The sequence below is a fragment of the Mauremys mutica genome, chromosome 19 (assembly GCF_020497125.1).
Source record: "Mauremys mutica isolate MM-2020 ecotype Southern chromosome 19, ASM2049712v1, whole genome shotgun sequence".
Classification (NCBI taxonomy): domain Eukaryota; kingdom Metazoa; phylum Chordata; order Testudines; family Geoemydidae; genus Mauremys; species Mauremys mutica.
In genome coordinates, this window is record NC_059090.1 from 3,683,674 (window position 1) to 3,698,216 (window position 14,543).

General features: G+C 62.8%; 1 protein-coding gene across 3 annotated transcripts in view; it reads left to right on the top strand.

Annotated features, from left to right (window-relative positions):
• Window positions 1-14,125, top strand: part of LIMK1 (LIM domain kinase 1) — a 40,505-nt gene extending 26,380 nt beyond the window's left edge. For all 3 annotated transcript variants that reach the window (XM_044994252.1, XM_044994253.1, XM_044994255.1), the window contains 11 exons: window positions 489-594; window positions 682-866; window positions 1,014-1,197; window positions 1,606-1,692; window positions 4,502-4,633; window positions 8,231-8,290; window positions 10,338-10,403; window positions 10,644-10,800; window positions 10,998-11,053; window positions 11,257-11,414; window positions 11,880-14,125. In XM_044994252.1, the coding sequence (XP_044850187.1) occupies window positions 489-594; window positions 682-866; window positions 1,014-1,197; window positions 1,606-1,692; window positions 4,502-4,633; window positions 8,231-8,290; window positions 10,338-10,403; window positions 10,644-10,800; window positions 10,998-11,053; window positions 11,257-11,414; window positions 11,880-12,042 (1,354 nt within the window). In that variant the 3' untranslated portion in view covers window positions 12,043-14,125. The remainder of the gene's footprint in view (window positions 1-488; window positions 595-681; window positions 867-1,013; window positions 1,198-1,605; window positions 1,693-4,501; window positions 4,634-8,230; window positions 8,291-10,337; window positions 10,404-10,643; window positions 10,801-10,997; window positions 11,054-11,256; window positions 11,415-11,879) is intronic.
• The last annotated feature ends 418 nt before the right edge of the window (window positions 14,126-14,543 follow it).

The following is a 14,543-nucleotide window of genomic DNA, read 5'->3' on the forward strand; positions in this document are numbered from 1 at the left end:
CCACTGAGCAGCCAAGAACAGGGGAGAATCCCTCCGCCCTGAGAACAGGGGAGAATCCTCCGGCCCTGAGAACAGGGGAGAATCCCTCCGCCCTGAGAACAGGGGAGAATCCTCCGGCCCTGAGAACAGGGGAGAATCCCTCCGCCCTGAGAACAGGGAAGAATCCCCCCGCCCCGCCCAAGTGGAGGACACAGGAGCCACTGGGGCTGGGGGTGTCTGGGCCAGTCTCCTGCAGGGGTGGCTGGGGCATGAGCCTGTGGTGCTGGGGGTGACCAGGTGTCATTTTGTATGCAGGGGGTCAGGGGGGTGGGGGGCACTGGTGCCTTCTCTGCCCCCAGTGGGTGAAACCTGAAAGCCTCTTCGCTGTGTGGGGTGGGGATGCCTGAGACCCTCGAACTCCATCCAGGGGGCTGGACGTGGGGCTGCGTGAGCCTGTCCCCATGCAGGTGTGGCGGGAGCTCACTGCACTGTGTGTGCCCTGCCCCCAGAGTGGACCCTGACTGCATCAGCCCCGACATGAAGAACTCCATCCACGTTGGGGACCGTATCCTGGAGATCAACGGCACCCCCATCAGGCACGTTCCGCTGGACGAGGTACGTCCCCTCCCCATGCTCCCCCAGCCAGCCGGCAGGGCCCAGGCAGCTGCCCAGGGACCTGAGTCCCTCACTCTGTGCCTGCAGATTGACCTGCTGATCCAGGAGACCAGCCGCCTCCTCCAGCTGACCATAGAACACGACCCCCACGAGGTGGTGGCCCGAGAGTCGGCGCTGGAGAGCAGCCCCCTGGCCGGCCTGCACAGCCCCCCGCGCTCGCCGGTCTGCACGCCTGGCGGTGAGGCCAGCGCCGTCAGCCAGAGGACAGTCATGTAAGGACAGAGCTACAAGCATGCCCAGCGTGCTGCTGGGTGGGCCGAAGGAAGGGTTGAGGGGGTGAGAGCTCCGGTGGGATAGAGCCTGGGGCCCCTGAGGCCATGGCCCAGCTGACTTGCTGTGTGCTTTGCCTGGCTCTGCAGGAGGAGCTGCAGCATCGACAAGTCCCCGTGCTCCAGCTCCTTGGGCTCCCCTGCCTCCCAGCGCAAGGACATCAGCCGCTCCGAGTCGCTCCGCGTCGTCTCCCGCACGCACCGCATTTTCCGTCCCTCAGACTTGATCCACGGCGAGGTGCTGGGGAAGGGCTGCTTTGGACAGGCCATTAAGGTACCGCCCAGCCAGCTTGGGCCTCCGCTGGTCCCCTCCCCCACCCATCTGGTAACCCAGCTTCCCCTCTCACCCCCTGCTCCCTGGGGACCCCTCCCCACTGTCTAAGCTGAGAGCCCAGGAGAGCAGCGGCCAGACCCCTCAGGCCACTGTTAGGGTTTGCACTGCAGATCCCTATCCCTTCTCCCAGTGTCACCCGTGTGATGGGCTCAGCTCCCTTGTCCCCCCATTATCCTATAGCTCTCCCCCCACACAGGGAGGTGGGTCTCCTAGTGGCTGCCATAGAGAGGCGAGGGCCCTTCCCCACTCCAGTATCCATTGCAGCCCCACCCTGCTGAGAAATGCTCCTTGCAGCAGGGAGCTGCGGGGATGTGGCGGCTCCCCCAACACTCTGCCCCTCTCTGCCAGGTGACGCACCGGGAGACAGGTGAGGTGATGGTCATGAAGGAACTGATCCGCTTTGATGAGGAGACCCAGAGGGCATTCCTCAAAGAGGTGAGTCCACCCTGCTTGTTGTCCCTGAGCCCTGATCTCACTCCAGACACACCCTGGCCCATCACAGTCTCTGTCCTTCAACCCTGATCCTGATCCAACCCAGTCTCTGTCCCTCTCCTACTCCTCAAGGCTGCAAGAAGGCTTTTCATACTGTCTCAACAGACCTCATGAGCAAACTAGGGACACCTAGATGCACCTACTGTAAGGTGGTTGCACAACTGGCTGGAAAACTGCACTCAGAGAGTAGTTATCAGTGGTTCACAGTCAAGCTGGAAGGGCATAACGAGTGGGGTCCCGCAGGGATCTGTCCTGGGTCCGGTTCTATTCAATAGCTTCATCAGTTATTTAGATAATGACATAGAGAGTACACTTATAAAGTTGGCAGATGATACCAAACTGGGAGGGGTTGCAAGTGCTTTGGAGGATAGGATTAAAATTCAAAATGATCTGGGCAAACTGGAGAAATGGTCTAGAGCAGGGGTTCTCAAACTGGGGGTCGGGACTCCTCGGCGGTCGCGAGGTTATTACATGGGGGGTCAGCCTCCACCCCAAACCCCGCTTTGCATCCAGCGTTTATAATGGTGTTAAATATATAAAAAGTGTTTTTAATTGGGGGGGGGTCGCACTCAGAGGCTTGCTATTTGAAAGGGGTCACCAGTACAAAAGTTTGAGAACCACTGGTCTAGAATTAATAGGATGAAATTCAATAAGGACGAATGCAAAGTACTCCACTTAGGAAGGAACAATCAGTTGCACACATACAAAACGGGAAATGACTGACTAGGAAGGAGCACTGTGGAAAGGGATCTAGGGGTCAGAGTGGATCACAAGCTAAATATGAGTCAACAGTGTAACACTGTTGCAAAAAATCATTGTGGGCTGTATTAACAGGAGTGTTGTAAGCAAGACACGAGAAGTAATTCTTCCTCTCTACTCAGCACTGTTACTCAGCTGGAGTATTGTGTCTGGTTCTGAGCACCATGCGTCGGGAAAGATGTGTACAAATTCGAGAAAGTCCAGAGAAGAGCAACACAAATGATGAAAGGTCTAGAAAACATGACCTATGAGGAAAGGGGGGAGGGATAGCTCAGTGGTTTGAGCATTGGCTTGTCAAACCCAGGGGTGTGAGTTCAATCCTTGAGGGGGCCACTTAGGGATCTGGGGCGAAAATTGGTCCTGCTAGTGAAGGCAGGGGGCTGGACTTGATGACCTTTCAAGGTCCCTTCCAGTTCTAGGAGATTGGTATATCTCCAATTATTACTTTATTACTATTGAAAAAATCGGGTTTGTTTAGTCTGCAGAAGAGAAGACTGGGAGGGGACATGATAACAGTTTTCAAATACGTTAAACGTTGTTACAAGGAGGAGGGTGATAAATTGTTCTCCTTAGCCACTGAGGACAGGACAAGAAGCAATGGGCTTAAAATGCAGCAAGGGAGGTTTAGGTTGGACATTAGAGCTTTGTAACTGTCAGGGTGGTTAAGCACTGGAACAAATTGCCAAGGAGGGTTGTGGAATCCCTGTCACTGGAGGTTCTAAGAACAGGTTAGACAAATCCTGGGGATGGTCAGAGTCAGACAATCCTTAGTCCTGCCTCAGTACAGGGGACTGGACTAGGTGACCTCTTGAGGTCCCTTCCAGCCCGACATTTCTATGACTCTGAGGGGACCCAGCCCAGTGGGGGCAGGGGAAGGGCCCTTTCTCAGACTCCGTCCCTGCCCCCATGGGCTCTCAGCGGTTTGGCCAGGCAGCCAAGGCTGGCCAACAGGCAGCAGCGCCATGTTAGGCTACTCACTTTGTGACCCCATCGCAAAATGTAATTGTAAACAGGGAATTGTCATTGAGTGGGAGCGTTTCTAGTGGGGTCCTGCAGGGATCTGTTCTGGGCCCTAGGCTATGTAACCTTTTTTATCAATGACCTGGAAGAGAACACAAACCCATCACTGCTAAAGTTTGCAGATGACAGAAGACTTGGGGGATGGTAAATAACGAAGAGGACAGGTCACTGATTCAGAGAGATCTGGATCACTTGGTAAACTGGGCACAAGCAAACAATGTGTGTTTTTAATACAGCTAAATGTAAATGTCTATGGAACAAAGAGAGTCAGCCACACTGCCCTTGGAAGCAGGGACTCTGAAAAAGATGTGCAGGTCGTGGTGGATAATCAGCTGAACAGGAGCTCCCAGTGCAATGCTGTGGCCAAAAGGGTTAATGTGATCTTGGGATGCATAAACGGGAATCTCGAGTAGGAGCAGGGAGGTTATTTTTCCTCTGTATCTGGCACTGGTGCGACCACTGCTGGAATCCTGTGTCCAGTGCTGGTGCCCGCAGTTCATAAAGGATGTTGGTAAATTGGAGAAGGTTCGGAGAAAAGCCACAAGAATGATTAGAGGATTAGAAACCTGCCTGATAGTGATTGACTCAAGCAGCTTGATCAGTTTAGCCTAAGAAAGAGAAGGTGAAGGGGTGAGCTGATCTCAGTCTGGAAGAACCTACCTGGGGAACAGAAATTTGGCTCTTCAGTCTAGCAGACGAAGGTCTAACAAGACCCAATGGCTGGAAGCTGAAACTGGACAGGGGTAGGTTAGAAATAATTGAGTTTTTTTAACAGTCAGAGTAATTAACTCTTGGAACAACTGATAAGGGTTGTGATGGATTCTATTTTAAATCAAGATGGGCCATTGCTCTAGGAATAACTGTGGGGCAGGTCTCCGGCTTGTGCTCTACAGGGGTCAGACTAGATGGCCTCAGTGACCCTGCTGGCCTTGGGATCCATGAAACGATAACCATGTTGCTTTGGCTCCCATAGGTGAAAGTGATGCGGTGCCTAGAGCACCCCAATGTGCTGAAGTTTATCGGGGTGCTGTACAAGGACAAGAGGTTGAATTTCATCACAGAATACATCAAGGGGGGGACCCTACGAGGCATCATAAAGAGCATGGTGAGCAGGGGAGCTGCCCCGGCCTAGAGCTCCAGCCACAACTCGGGGGTTGGACATGAGAAATCTTGGACATTATGACACTGTTGGTAGAACGTACGTCTTTGAGCGTCTTTGTGCCCGTGCAGACGATGGCCAGGGCTCCCCCGGGGCAGGGCTGGCTGGGCTGTGCCCGTGCAGACGATGGCCAGGGCTCCCCTGGGGCAGGGCTGGCTGGGCTGTGCCCATGCAGACGATGGCCGGGGCTCCCCTGGGGCAGGGCTGGCTGGGCTGTGCCCATGCAGACGATGGCCAGGGCTCCCCCGGGGCAGGGCTGGCTGGGCTGTGCCCATGCAGACGATGGCCGGGGCTCCCCTGGGGCAGGGCTGGCTGGGCTGTGCCCATGCAGACGATGGCCAGGGCTCCCCCGGGGCAGGGCTGGCTGGGCTGTGCCCATGCAGACGATGGCCGGGGCTCCCCTGGGGCAGGGCTGGCTGGGCTGTGCCCGTGCAGACGATGGCCAGGGCTCCCCCGGGGCAGGGCTGGCTGGGCTGTGCCCGTGCAGACGATGGCCGGGGCTCTCCTGGGGCAGGGCTGGCTGGGCTGTGCCCGTGCAGACGATGGCCAAGGCTCCCCCGGAGCAGGGCTGGCTGGGCTGTGCCCGTGCAGACGATGGCCAGGGCTCCCCCGGGGCAGGGCTGGCTGGGCTGTGCCCGTGCAGACGATGGCCGGGGCTCTCCTGGGCAGGGCTGGCTGGGCTGTGCCCGTGCAATGGCCAGGGCTCCCCTGGGGCAGGGCTGGCTGGGCTGTGCCCGTGCAATGGCCAGGGCTCCCCTGGGGCAGGGCTGGCTGGGCTGTGCCCGTGCAGACGATGGCCGGGGCTCCCCCGGGGCAGGGCTGGCTGGGCTGTGCCCGTGCAGACGATGGCCGGGGCTCCCCCGGGGCAGGGCTGGCTGGGCTGTGCCCGTGCAGACGATGGCCGGGGCTCCCCCGGGGCAGGGCTGGCTGGGCTGTGCCCGTGCGGACGATGGCCAGGGCTCCCCTGGGGCAGGGCTGGCTAGGCTGTGCCCGTGCGGACGATGGCCAGGGCTCCCCTGGGGCAGGGCTGGCTGGGCTGTGCCCGTGCGGACGATGGCCAGGGCTCCCCTGGGGCAGGGCTGGCTGGGCTGTGCCCGTGCGGACGATGGCCGGGGCTCCCCTGGGGCAGGGCTGGCTGAGCTGTGACCGTGCGGACGATGGCCAGGGCTCCCCCGGGGCAGGGCTGGCTGGGCTGTGCCCGTGCGGACGATGGCCGGGGCTCCCCCGGGGCAGGGCTGGCTGGGCTGTGCCCGTGAAGACGATGGCCGGGGCTCCCCCGGGGCAGGGCTGGCTGGGCTGTGCCCGTGCAGACGATGGCCAGGGCTCCCCTGGGGCAGGGCTGGCTGGGCTGTGCCCGTGCGATGACCAGGGCTCCCCCGGGGCAGGGCTGGCTGGGCTGTGCCCGTGCGATGACCAGGGCTCCCCCGGGGCAGGGCTGGCTGGGCTGTGCCCGTGCGATGACCAGGGCTCCCCCGGGGCAGGGCTGGCTGGGCTGTGCCCGTGCGATGGCCGGGGCTCCCCCGGGGCAGGGCTGGCTGGGCTGTGCCCGTGCGGACGATGGCCGGGGCTCCCCTGGGGCAGGGCTGGCTGGGCTGTGCCCGTGCGGACGATGGCCGGGGCTCCCCTGGGGCAGGGCTGGCTGGGCTGTGCCCGTGCGATGGCCAGGGCTCCCCCGGGGCAGGGCTGGCTGGGCTGTGCCCGTGCAGACGATGGCCAGGGCTCCCCTGGGGCAGGGCTGGCTGGGCTGTGCCCATCGGACAATGGCCGGGGCTCCCCCGGGGCAGGGCTGGCTGGGCTGTGCCCATGCAGACGATGGCCGGGGCTCCCCTGGGCAGGGCTGGCTGGGCTGTGCCCATGCAGACGATGGCTGGGGCTCCCCTGGGGCAGGGCTGGCTGGGCTGTGCCCGTGCGATGGCCAGGGCTCCCCCGGGGCAGGGCTGGCTGGGCTGTGCCCGTGCGATGGCCAGGGCTCCCCCGGGGCAGGGCTGGCTGGGCTGTGCCCGTGCGATGGCCAGGGCTCCCCCGGGGCAGGGCTGGCTGGGCTGTGCCCGTGCAGACGATGGCCAGGGCTCCCCTGGGGCAGGGCTGGCTGGGCTGTGCCCATCGGACGATGGCCGGGGCTCCCCTGGGGCAGGGCTGGCTGGGCTGTGCCCGTGCGGACGATGGCCAGGGCTCCCCCGGGGCAGGGCTGGCTGGGCTGTGCCCGTGCGATGGCCAGGGCTCCCCTGGGGCAGGGCTGGCTGGGCTGTGCCCGTGCGATGGCCGGGGCTCCCCTGGGGCAGGGCTGGCTGGGCTGTGCCCGTGCAGACGATGGCCGGGGCTCCCCTGGGGCAGGGCTGGCTGGGCTGTGCCCGTGCGGACGATGGCCGGGGCTCCCCTGGGGCAGGGCTGGCTGGGCTGTGCCCGTGCGGACGATGGCCGGGGCTCCCCTGGGGCAGGGCTGGCTGGGCTGTGCCCGTGCGATGGCCGGGGCTCCCCTGGGGCAGGGCTGGCTGGGCTGTGCCCGTGCAGACGATGGCCGGGGCTCCCCTGGGGCAGGGCTGGCTGGGCTGTGCCCGTGCGGACGATGGCCGGGGCTCCCCTGGGGCAGGGCTGGCTGGGCTGTGCCCGTGCGGACGATGGCCGGGGCTCCCCTGGGGCAGGGCTGGCTGGGCTGTGCCCGTGCGGACGATGGCCGGGGCTCCCCTGGGGCAGGGCTGGCTGGGCTGTGCCCGTGCGGACGATGGCCAGGGCTCCCCTGGGGCAGGGCTGGCTGGGCTGTGCCCGTGCAGACGATGGCCGGGGCTCCCCCGGGGCAGGGCTGGCTGGGCTGTGCCCGTGCAGACGATGGCCAGGGCTCCCCTGGGGCAGGGCTGGCTGGGCTGTGCCCGTGCGGACGATGGCCGGGGCTCCCCCGGGGCAGGGCTGGCTGGGCTGTGCCCGTGCAGACGATGGCCGGGGCAGGGCTGGCTGGGCTGTGCCCGTGCGATGGCCGGGGCTCCCCCGGGGCAGGGCTGGCTGGGCTGTGCCCGTGCAGACGATGGCCAGGGCTCCCCTGGGGCAGGGCTGGCTGGGCTGTGCCCGTGCGGACGATGGCCGGGGCTCCCCCGGGGCAGGGCTGGCTGGGCTGTGCCCGTGCGGACGATGGCCGGGGCTCCCCTGGGGCAGGGCTGGCTGGGCTGTGCCCGTGCGGACGATGGCCGGGGCTCCCCTGGGGCAGGGCTGGCTGGGCTGTGCCCATGCAGACGATGGCCGGGGCTCCCCTGGGGCAGGGCTGGCTGGGCTGTGCCCGTGCGGACGATGACCAGGGCTCCCCCGGGGCAGGGCTGGCTGGGCTGTGCCCGTGCGATGGCCGGGGCTCCCCTGGGGCAGGGCTGGCTGGGCTGTGCCCGTGCGATGGCCGGGGCTCCCCTGGGGCAGGGCTGGCTGGGCTGTGCCCGTGCAAGCCGTTGCTGAGCGCTTCTGGGCAGGCTCTGAGCCATGGCCCAGGGCCTGCTCCAGGACGGGGCATGCAGGCCAGCACCCTTCCCTCTCCTGTCACTAATGGAGCCCTTCCGCCCGCAGGACAGCCAGTACCCATGGAGCCAGCGCGTGAGCTTTGCCAAGGACATTGCGTCTGGCATGGTGAGTGTGGGGTCTCAGCAGAGGTGGTGCCCATGGGTTGAGTTGCTGTGGGAGGGTTTGCTGTGTGGCTCACTGGTGGGGGCAATGGGACACTCCAAACAAAGGTACCCGAGGGAATGCATGCAGGGGAACCAGTGGGGCCAGTACGGTGGTCCGGTCCGGTCCGCCATACCAGTAAGATATTTATAGCTGGTATAGCCCGAGGAGGAGCCTGCCCCCAGCCCTTCCATGGGGCGGTGTCTCCTCTGTCTGTATAGCAGCCCCGCCGGAGGACCGGGGCTGGGGGGCGGGAGCTGTCGGCGCTCTGCTCCTTTCCTTGCTGCGGTGTCCAGTGGGGAAATGAACAGAACGCCGGCAGCTCCTCTGGTGCGGCTGTACCACTCCCAGCCCGGCCCCCAGCCCTTCCACGCAGCTGCCTCTCCTGAGTCCTCCGGCCTGGAGTCTCCGGTGCAGCAGGAAGAGGACAGAGCCCCCCCGCAGGTAATGTGGGATGGATGTGGATCATGGGGAGGGGACGGGAGAGTGCAGGGGCCTCAGGCTTGGGACGGGGTGGGGAGGAGTCACGTGGGAACGTCACATGCCCCCCCCTTTGTGTCCCTCCCATGAGTGCAGCATACCGGCAAGAAACGATTTCTACTTGCACCACTCAGGGGAACAGTCGGGAGCTCAGTGTTAGTCTATAGATGCTGTACATGTACAGGCAGGCATAGTATGGGTGTTTATGAGGGCATTGCTGTGCACATACAGGCCGGGGCGCTGTGCGGGGGTTTATGGGGGAGTTGCTGTGCTTGTACAGGAGGGGGCGCTGTGCTGGTGTTTAGGGGGGTGTTGCTGTACATGTACAGGTGAGGGTGCTGTGTGGGTGTTTATGGGGGTGTTGCTGTACATGTACAGGCGGGGGTGCTGTGTGGGTGTTTATGGGGGCGTTGCTGTACATGTACAGGCCGGGGCGCTGTGCGGGTGTTTATGGGGTTGTTGCTGTACATGTACAGGTGGAGGCGCTGTGTGGGTGTTTATGGGGTTGTTGCTGCACATGTACAGGTGGAGGCGCTGTGTGGGTGTTTAGGGGGGCGTTGCTGTACATGTACAGGCGGGGGCGCTGTGCAGGTGTTTATGGGGGTGTGGCTGTGCATGTACAGGGAGGGGCACTGTGCGGGTGTTTATGGGAGCGTTGCTGTACATGTATGGGTGGGGGCACTGTATGGGTATTTATGGGGAGTGCAGGCCGGGGTGGTGTGTGTGTGTTTCTGGGGGCATAGCTGTGTATGTAGAGGTGGGGGCACTGTGCAGGTGTTTATGGGGGCGTTGGTGTGCATATACAGGCTGGGGGGTGTGTGGGTGTTTAGGGGAGTGTTGCTGTGCATGTACAGGTGGGGGCACTGTGCAGGTGTTTATGGGGCTGTTGCTGTGCTGGTACAGTTGGGGGCTCTGTGCGGGTGTTTATGGGGGTGTTGCTGTACATGTACAGTTGGGGGCGCTGTGCGGGTGTTTATGGGGTTGTTGCTGTACATGTACAGCGGGGGCGCTGTGTGGGTGTTTATGGGGGTGTTGCTGTACATGTACAGCGGGGGCACTGTGCGGGTGTTTATGGGGTGTTGCTGTACATGTACAGCGGGGGCACTGTGCGGGTGTTTATGGGGTGTTGCTGTACATGTACAGTTGGGGGTGCTGTGTGGGTGTTTATGGGGGTGTTGCTGTACATGTACAGGCCGGGGCGCTGTGCGGGTGTTTATGGGGTTGTTGTTGTACATGTACAGGCCGGGGTGCTGTGTGGGTGTTTATGGGGGTGTTGCTGTACATGTACAGCGGGGGCACTGTGCGGGTGTTTATGGGGTGTTGCTGTACATGTACAGCGGGGGCACTGTGCGGGTGTTTATGGGGTGTTGCTGTACATGTACAGCGGGGGCACTGTGCGGGTGTTTATGGGGTGTTGCTGTACATGTACAGGCCGGGGTGCCATAAGCAGGGTTGAGTGCCAGCGTGCTGTCCCCATGTAGGAGGGTGCAGTGAGTTGGTGCCGTTCTGACCTCGGTCCTTGCTCCCCCAGGACTATCTGCACTCGATGAACATCATCCATCGTGATCTCAACTCTCACAACTGCCTGGTGCGGGAGGTAAGTGCTGCTGTTTGCTGAGCCAGGCCCAGGTCCCATCTTGGCCTCCGCACAGAGCCCTGGGCCTGGCTGGGAGCCGGGCAGCCAGCCGGCAGCCGTGGCTGAGAAGGCCCAGGCTGGTGTGCGGCAGGGGCTGACTCCAGCCTCGGCGCTGTGTGGTTCTCCTACCATGAGTGGCTGCAAGCAGCTGCCTTGGCCTCTGCCGGCCCCCGGTGACCTGTGCCCGTCTCTCCTGCTCAGAACAGGAGTGTGGTGGTGGCCGACTTCGGGCTGGCCCGGCTCATGGTGGATGAAAAGAACCAGCCTGAGCAGCTGAAGAACCTGAAGAAACCGGACCGGAAGAAGCGCTACACGGTGGTGGGGAACCCCTACTGGATGGCCCCGGAGATGATCAATGGTAAGCGGAGAGGCTGGGGCACGGTTGGGAGCGCCAGACCCAGGGCAGCCAGGGCATCGTGGGCGTCTGCAGCCGGGGGGCACATCCATGACCTGGCAGTGCTGGGCCTGCCTGTCCTCACGCCACCGGAGGGCAGTGTAAGGGGCAGGGGGAAGCAGGGCCTGGTGGGGGCTGACCCGTCTCCTCTCTCCCTGCAGGCAGGAGCTACGATGAGAAAGTCGACATCTTCTCGTTTGGCATTCTCTTGTGCGAGGCAAGTGTCTTCCCCCGCGGGGGCTCGGAGCTGCTGTGCATCCCCTCAGCCCTGCCCCCACCCCCTTCTGCGCCTGGCCCAGCCCCCCAGTTCCTGTGTCCGGGTGTCCCTGCAGCGCTAGGTGGCTTCATGCTGCCTGGACGGAGCTCTCCATTGAGTTGTGCTGGGTCCCACTCCTAACCCCTGTGCTCCCCCAACCCCAGATCATCGGCCGGGTCAGCGCCGACCCCGACTACCTGCCCAGGACCATGGACTTCGGCCTCAACGTGCGAGGGTTCCTGGAGCGATACTGCCCTCCTGCCTGCCCCCTGAGCTTCTTTCCCATCGCCGTGCGCTGCTGCGACCTGGACCCTGAGAAGAGGTGAGCAGGGGAGCCCTGGCCAGCCCCAGGCAGTGAGTGTGGGGAAGGGAAAGGGGCCGCTGGTCCCATAAACCCTCGCACAGCGCCCCCTGCCTGTACACACACAGCAATGCCCCATACGCCTTGCTCCCTGCTGACAGAACGAGAGACTCTGGGCTGGAGGGGGGAATTGACCAGTGCTCCTGCCCCCTGCAGAGGGCGCTTTCCCTCGGGGGCTGTGGGGTCTCTGACCCTCATGCTAAGCTCAGACTGGGTGAGGAGAGGTCTGACCCCTGTGTCCCAGGATGCTGCGGGGGGAGGGTCTGACCCCCATGCTCAGGGTGCTGCGGGGAGGGGTCTGGCCCAAGCGCTCAGGGTGCTAGGGGGGAGGGTCTGATCTTTGTGCTCAGGGGGCGAGGGATTGCCCTCGTGCTGGGGGAGGGGTTCCCCTCGTGCTCAGGATCTAACCTGGCCTCTCTCCCCCAGGCCCTCCTTCCCCAGGCTGGCGCAGTGGCTGGAAGCACTGCACATGCACCTGGAGATCCGCCTGCCGCTGAGCTCGCAGCTGGAGCAGCTGGATCGGGCCTTCTGGGAGTCGTACCGGCGGGGCGAGGGCGGGCTGCCCATGCACCCCGAGGTCCCTGACTGAGCACCGGGCCGCAGGCAGCAGCCAGCCCCTGGCATGGGGGGAGAGCTCTCACACGCTCCTCCCTCGCACTCACAACGCAAGGGGAGCACAGCCCAGAGGGCAAGCACTGCCCCCTCCTGCCACCGGCCCGCCCAGGGCTGGATCTCTGGGGTGCCTCAGCAGCAGCCGGTGGCCGAGCCCTCTCGGCAAGGCCACTTTGGCTGCTACCCTTGCCGTGTTTGCCGTTCAGTTCCCTTGGGGGAGCCAGCCCTCCCCACCCACTGCACTTTCCCTGCACCCCTGCCCATGGCCCCCATGGGACGGCAGCAATGTACATAGCCCCTCCCCATGCGGAGCTCAGCATGCTGCGTGTGCGGCAGCCTGCCATGCGGCAGGACCTGCAGGAGCTGAGCGCAGCCTGCAGCCCCACTCCCCCATTCCTTGGGGAGCCGCCTGCCTGCACTCCTCAGAGGGTGAGGGGGCACTGACTCGCTCCGACCCTGGGCTCTGCCCCAGCGGCTGGGGGGCACTGGGCATCACTCAGAGCCTGCAGGGTGTCCCGGCCTTCCCCTGTGCAGCCGCTTGGCCTGTCAAAGTGGTGCCTTGGGTTTGTGAACTTGCATTGCAAAGCTAAAGGGTTCTCTGGGCCATGGGGCCCGTGGGAGCTCACCGGCGCTCTGCAGGCAGCGGGCAGGCGTGTGCATGCGTGTGATGGGGTGCATGTGCAAGTCAGGCGTGTGTCTCTCTGATGGTGCCGGGAGGGAGGGTGCTACTTCAGGGCTGGGTGCCTCTGATCCCAGTAGATAACGGTTGCAATGCCCCCTCCGTAGAGATGGCTGGGGGTCCCACAAACTTTCTTTTCCATTTCGGGTTCCCTGTGTGTCACTCCCCCCTCCCCCTCTCCTCCCTGGGCCTACAGCCCCCGTCTCTTTGCTAGTGCTTAGTTCAGTGCAAGAACACCTTGGCATGAGGCCAGCTGGATCGGAGAAGGGGACCTGGGCCCTCCAGCAGAGGGGAGCACTCCCAGAGGGGATCTGATCCCATTCCTGCCCTGCTGGCAGGCTGCCGGGGCCTCTGCTCTCCTCTGGCACATCCCCTCTCTCATTAAACGTCTCCCAGCTCTGCTCAGGGGCCTTGGCCTCTCTTGTGCCCTGGTGTTTTAGGAGCCAGCTCCCCTCTCTCTAGGACTGCACTGTGTATCTCCCGGGCCATCACAGTCCCTGCTTCCGTGTTCACGCCATGTCCGCCTGAGGTCCCAGATGCAGAGCCCAAGGCAGAGGGACAGGAGCCCTCCTGGGTGACTGGCTGTGGAGCTCCCCCAGCCAAATTCCTGTTGAGCAGGGGCGAGGCACCCGCCGGCGTGAGCGTGTTCTGCGGGGTAGGAGCATGGGTCCGCTCTGGGTGTGTCTCTTGTGTGGGGGTGTCTTGCCTGTGTGCGTGAGAAGCAGAGAGTAGGTGCTGTGAGTCCCTTGAAGGGGGCGCAACTCCCTACACATGTGGCTGGAGCGTCTCTTTTCCCGTAACTGTACAGTGGTGTGCATGTCTCTGTTGCAGCGTATGTGACTCCTGCTCCCTTCACATGCCTGCTAATGTGTCCCTCTATGGAGGGTGTGCGGTCCCCCCTCCCCCCCCCGTTTGTCACAAGCCCACAGCTCTGGGTTTTCTGAACCAGGGGAGAGGGTGTGGGGGGACACAGCTGGTTTCATTTCCTTTCCCACCCACTACAAAGGCTCCATGAGGGGGCTGCTGACCCGTTGCCCAGCACCATGCGGGGTCTCTGTGGGAAAGCACTGGCAGAGGGGCTCTGGTCTGAAGGGTGCCCCCCGGTGGTTTTTGCAGTGCGGTGCTGTTCATGCTACGTTTATTCAGGTTAATTTTCTGTAATATATTTAAAGAGAAGAGTTTGTATTATTTTTTCATGGCCGCCATGGCGATTTGGAGTTTGCCATTGTCACTCTGCCTCAGTTCTGCTTACAGGAAGCATTCAAACTGTGAAGCGTCTCTGCGCACTTTTACCTGGAAGTAAAACCGATGTCCTCGGAGGCGGGAAGGAGAATTCTCAAACTGTGATGTAACAAGTCATGACTCAATAAATCCAGTCCTTCCCCTCTGACTGCCTCACTCAGCACAGCAGGGCCCTGCCCTGCCATCTCCGCTGGTGGCCCCTCTGGAGGTGGGGGTGGTTCAGGCCACCACACAATGGCCCCCAGTCACTCCTTCATGGAGCCATGTGCCCCAGGGCTGTGGTGGCTCATCCTCTCTCTCAAACAGCATCAGCTTCTAGGCTGTCCCAGTTTGCGTGCCCAGGAGTCACTGGCAGAGCATCTGGGCTCCCTGGACAGTCCTGGGGAGTCACCCAGCAGAGCCCCCATTCCTGATATGACTGGGACTCCACAGAGCCAATGCCTTGAGCTTAAAGCAGGCATCACTCGTACATTTGTGCTGTGCAGGTGCCGCTGGGCGGGGGGATGGGGGAGCTGAATAGCAAAGCCTAAGTCCCCTCTCCATTGTGACTGCCTGTG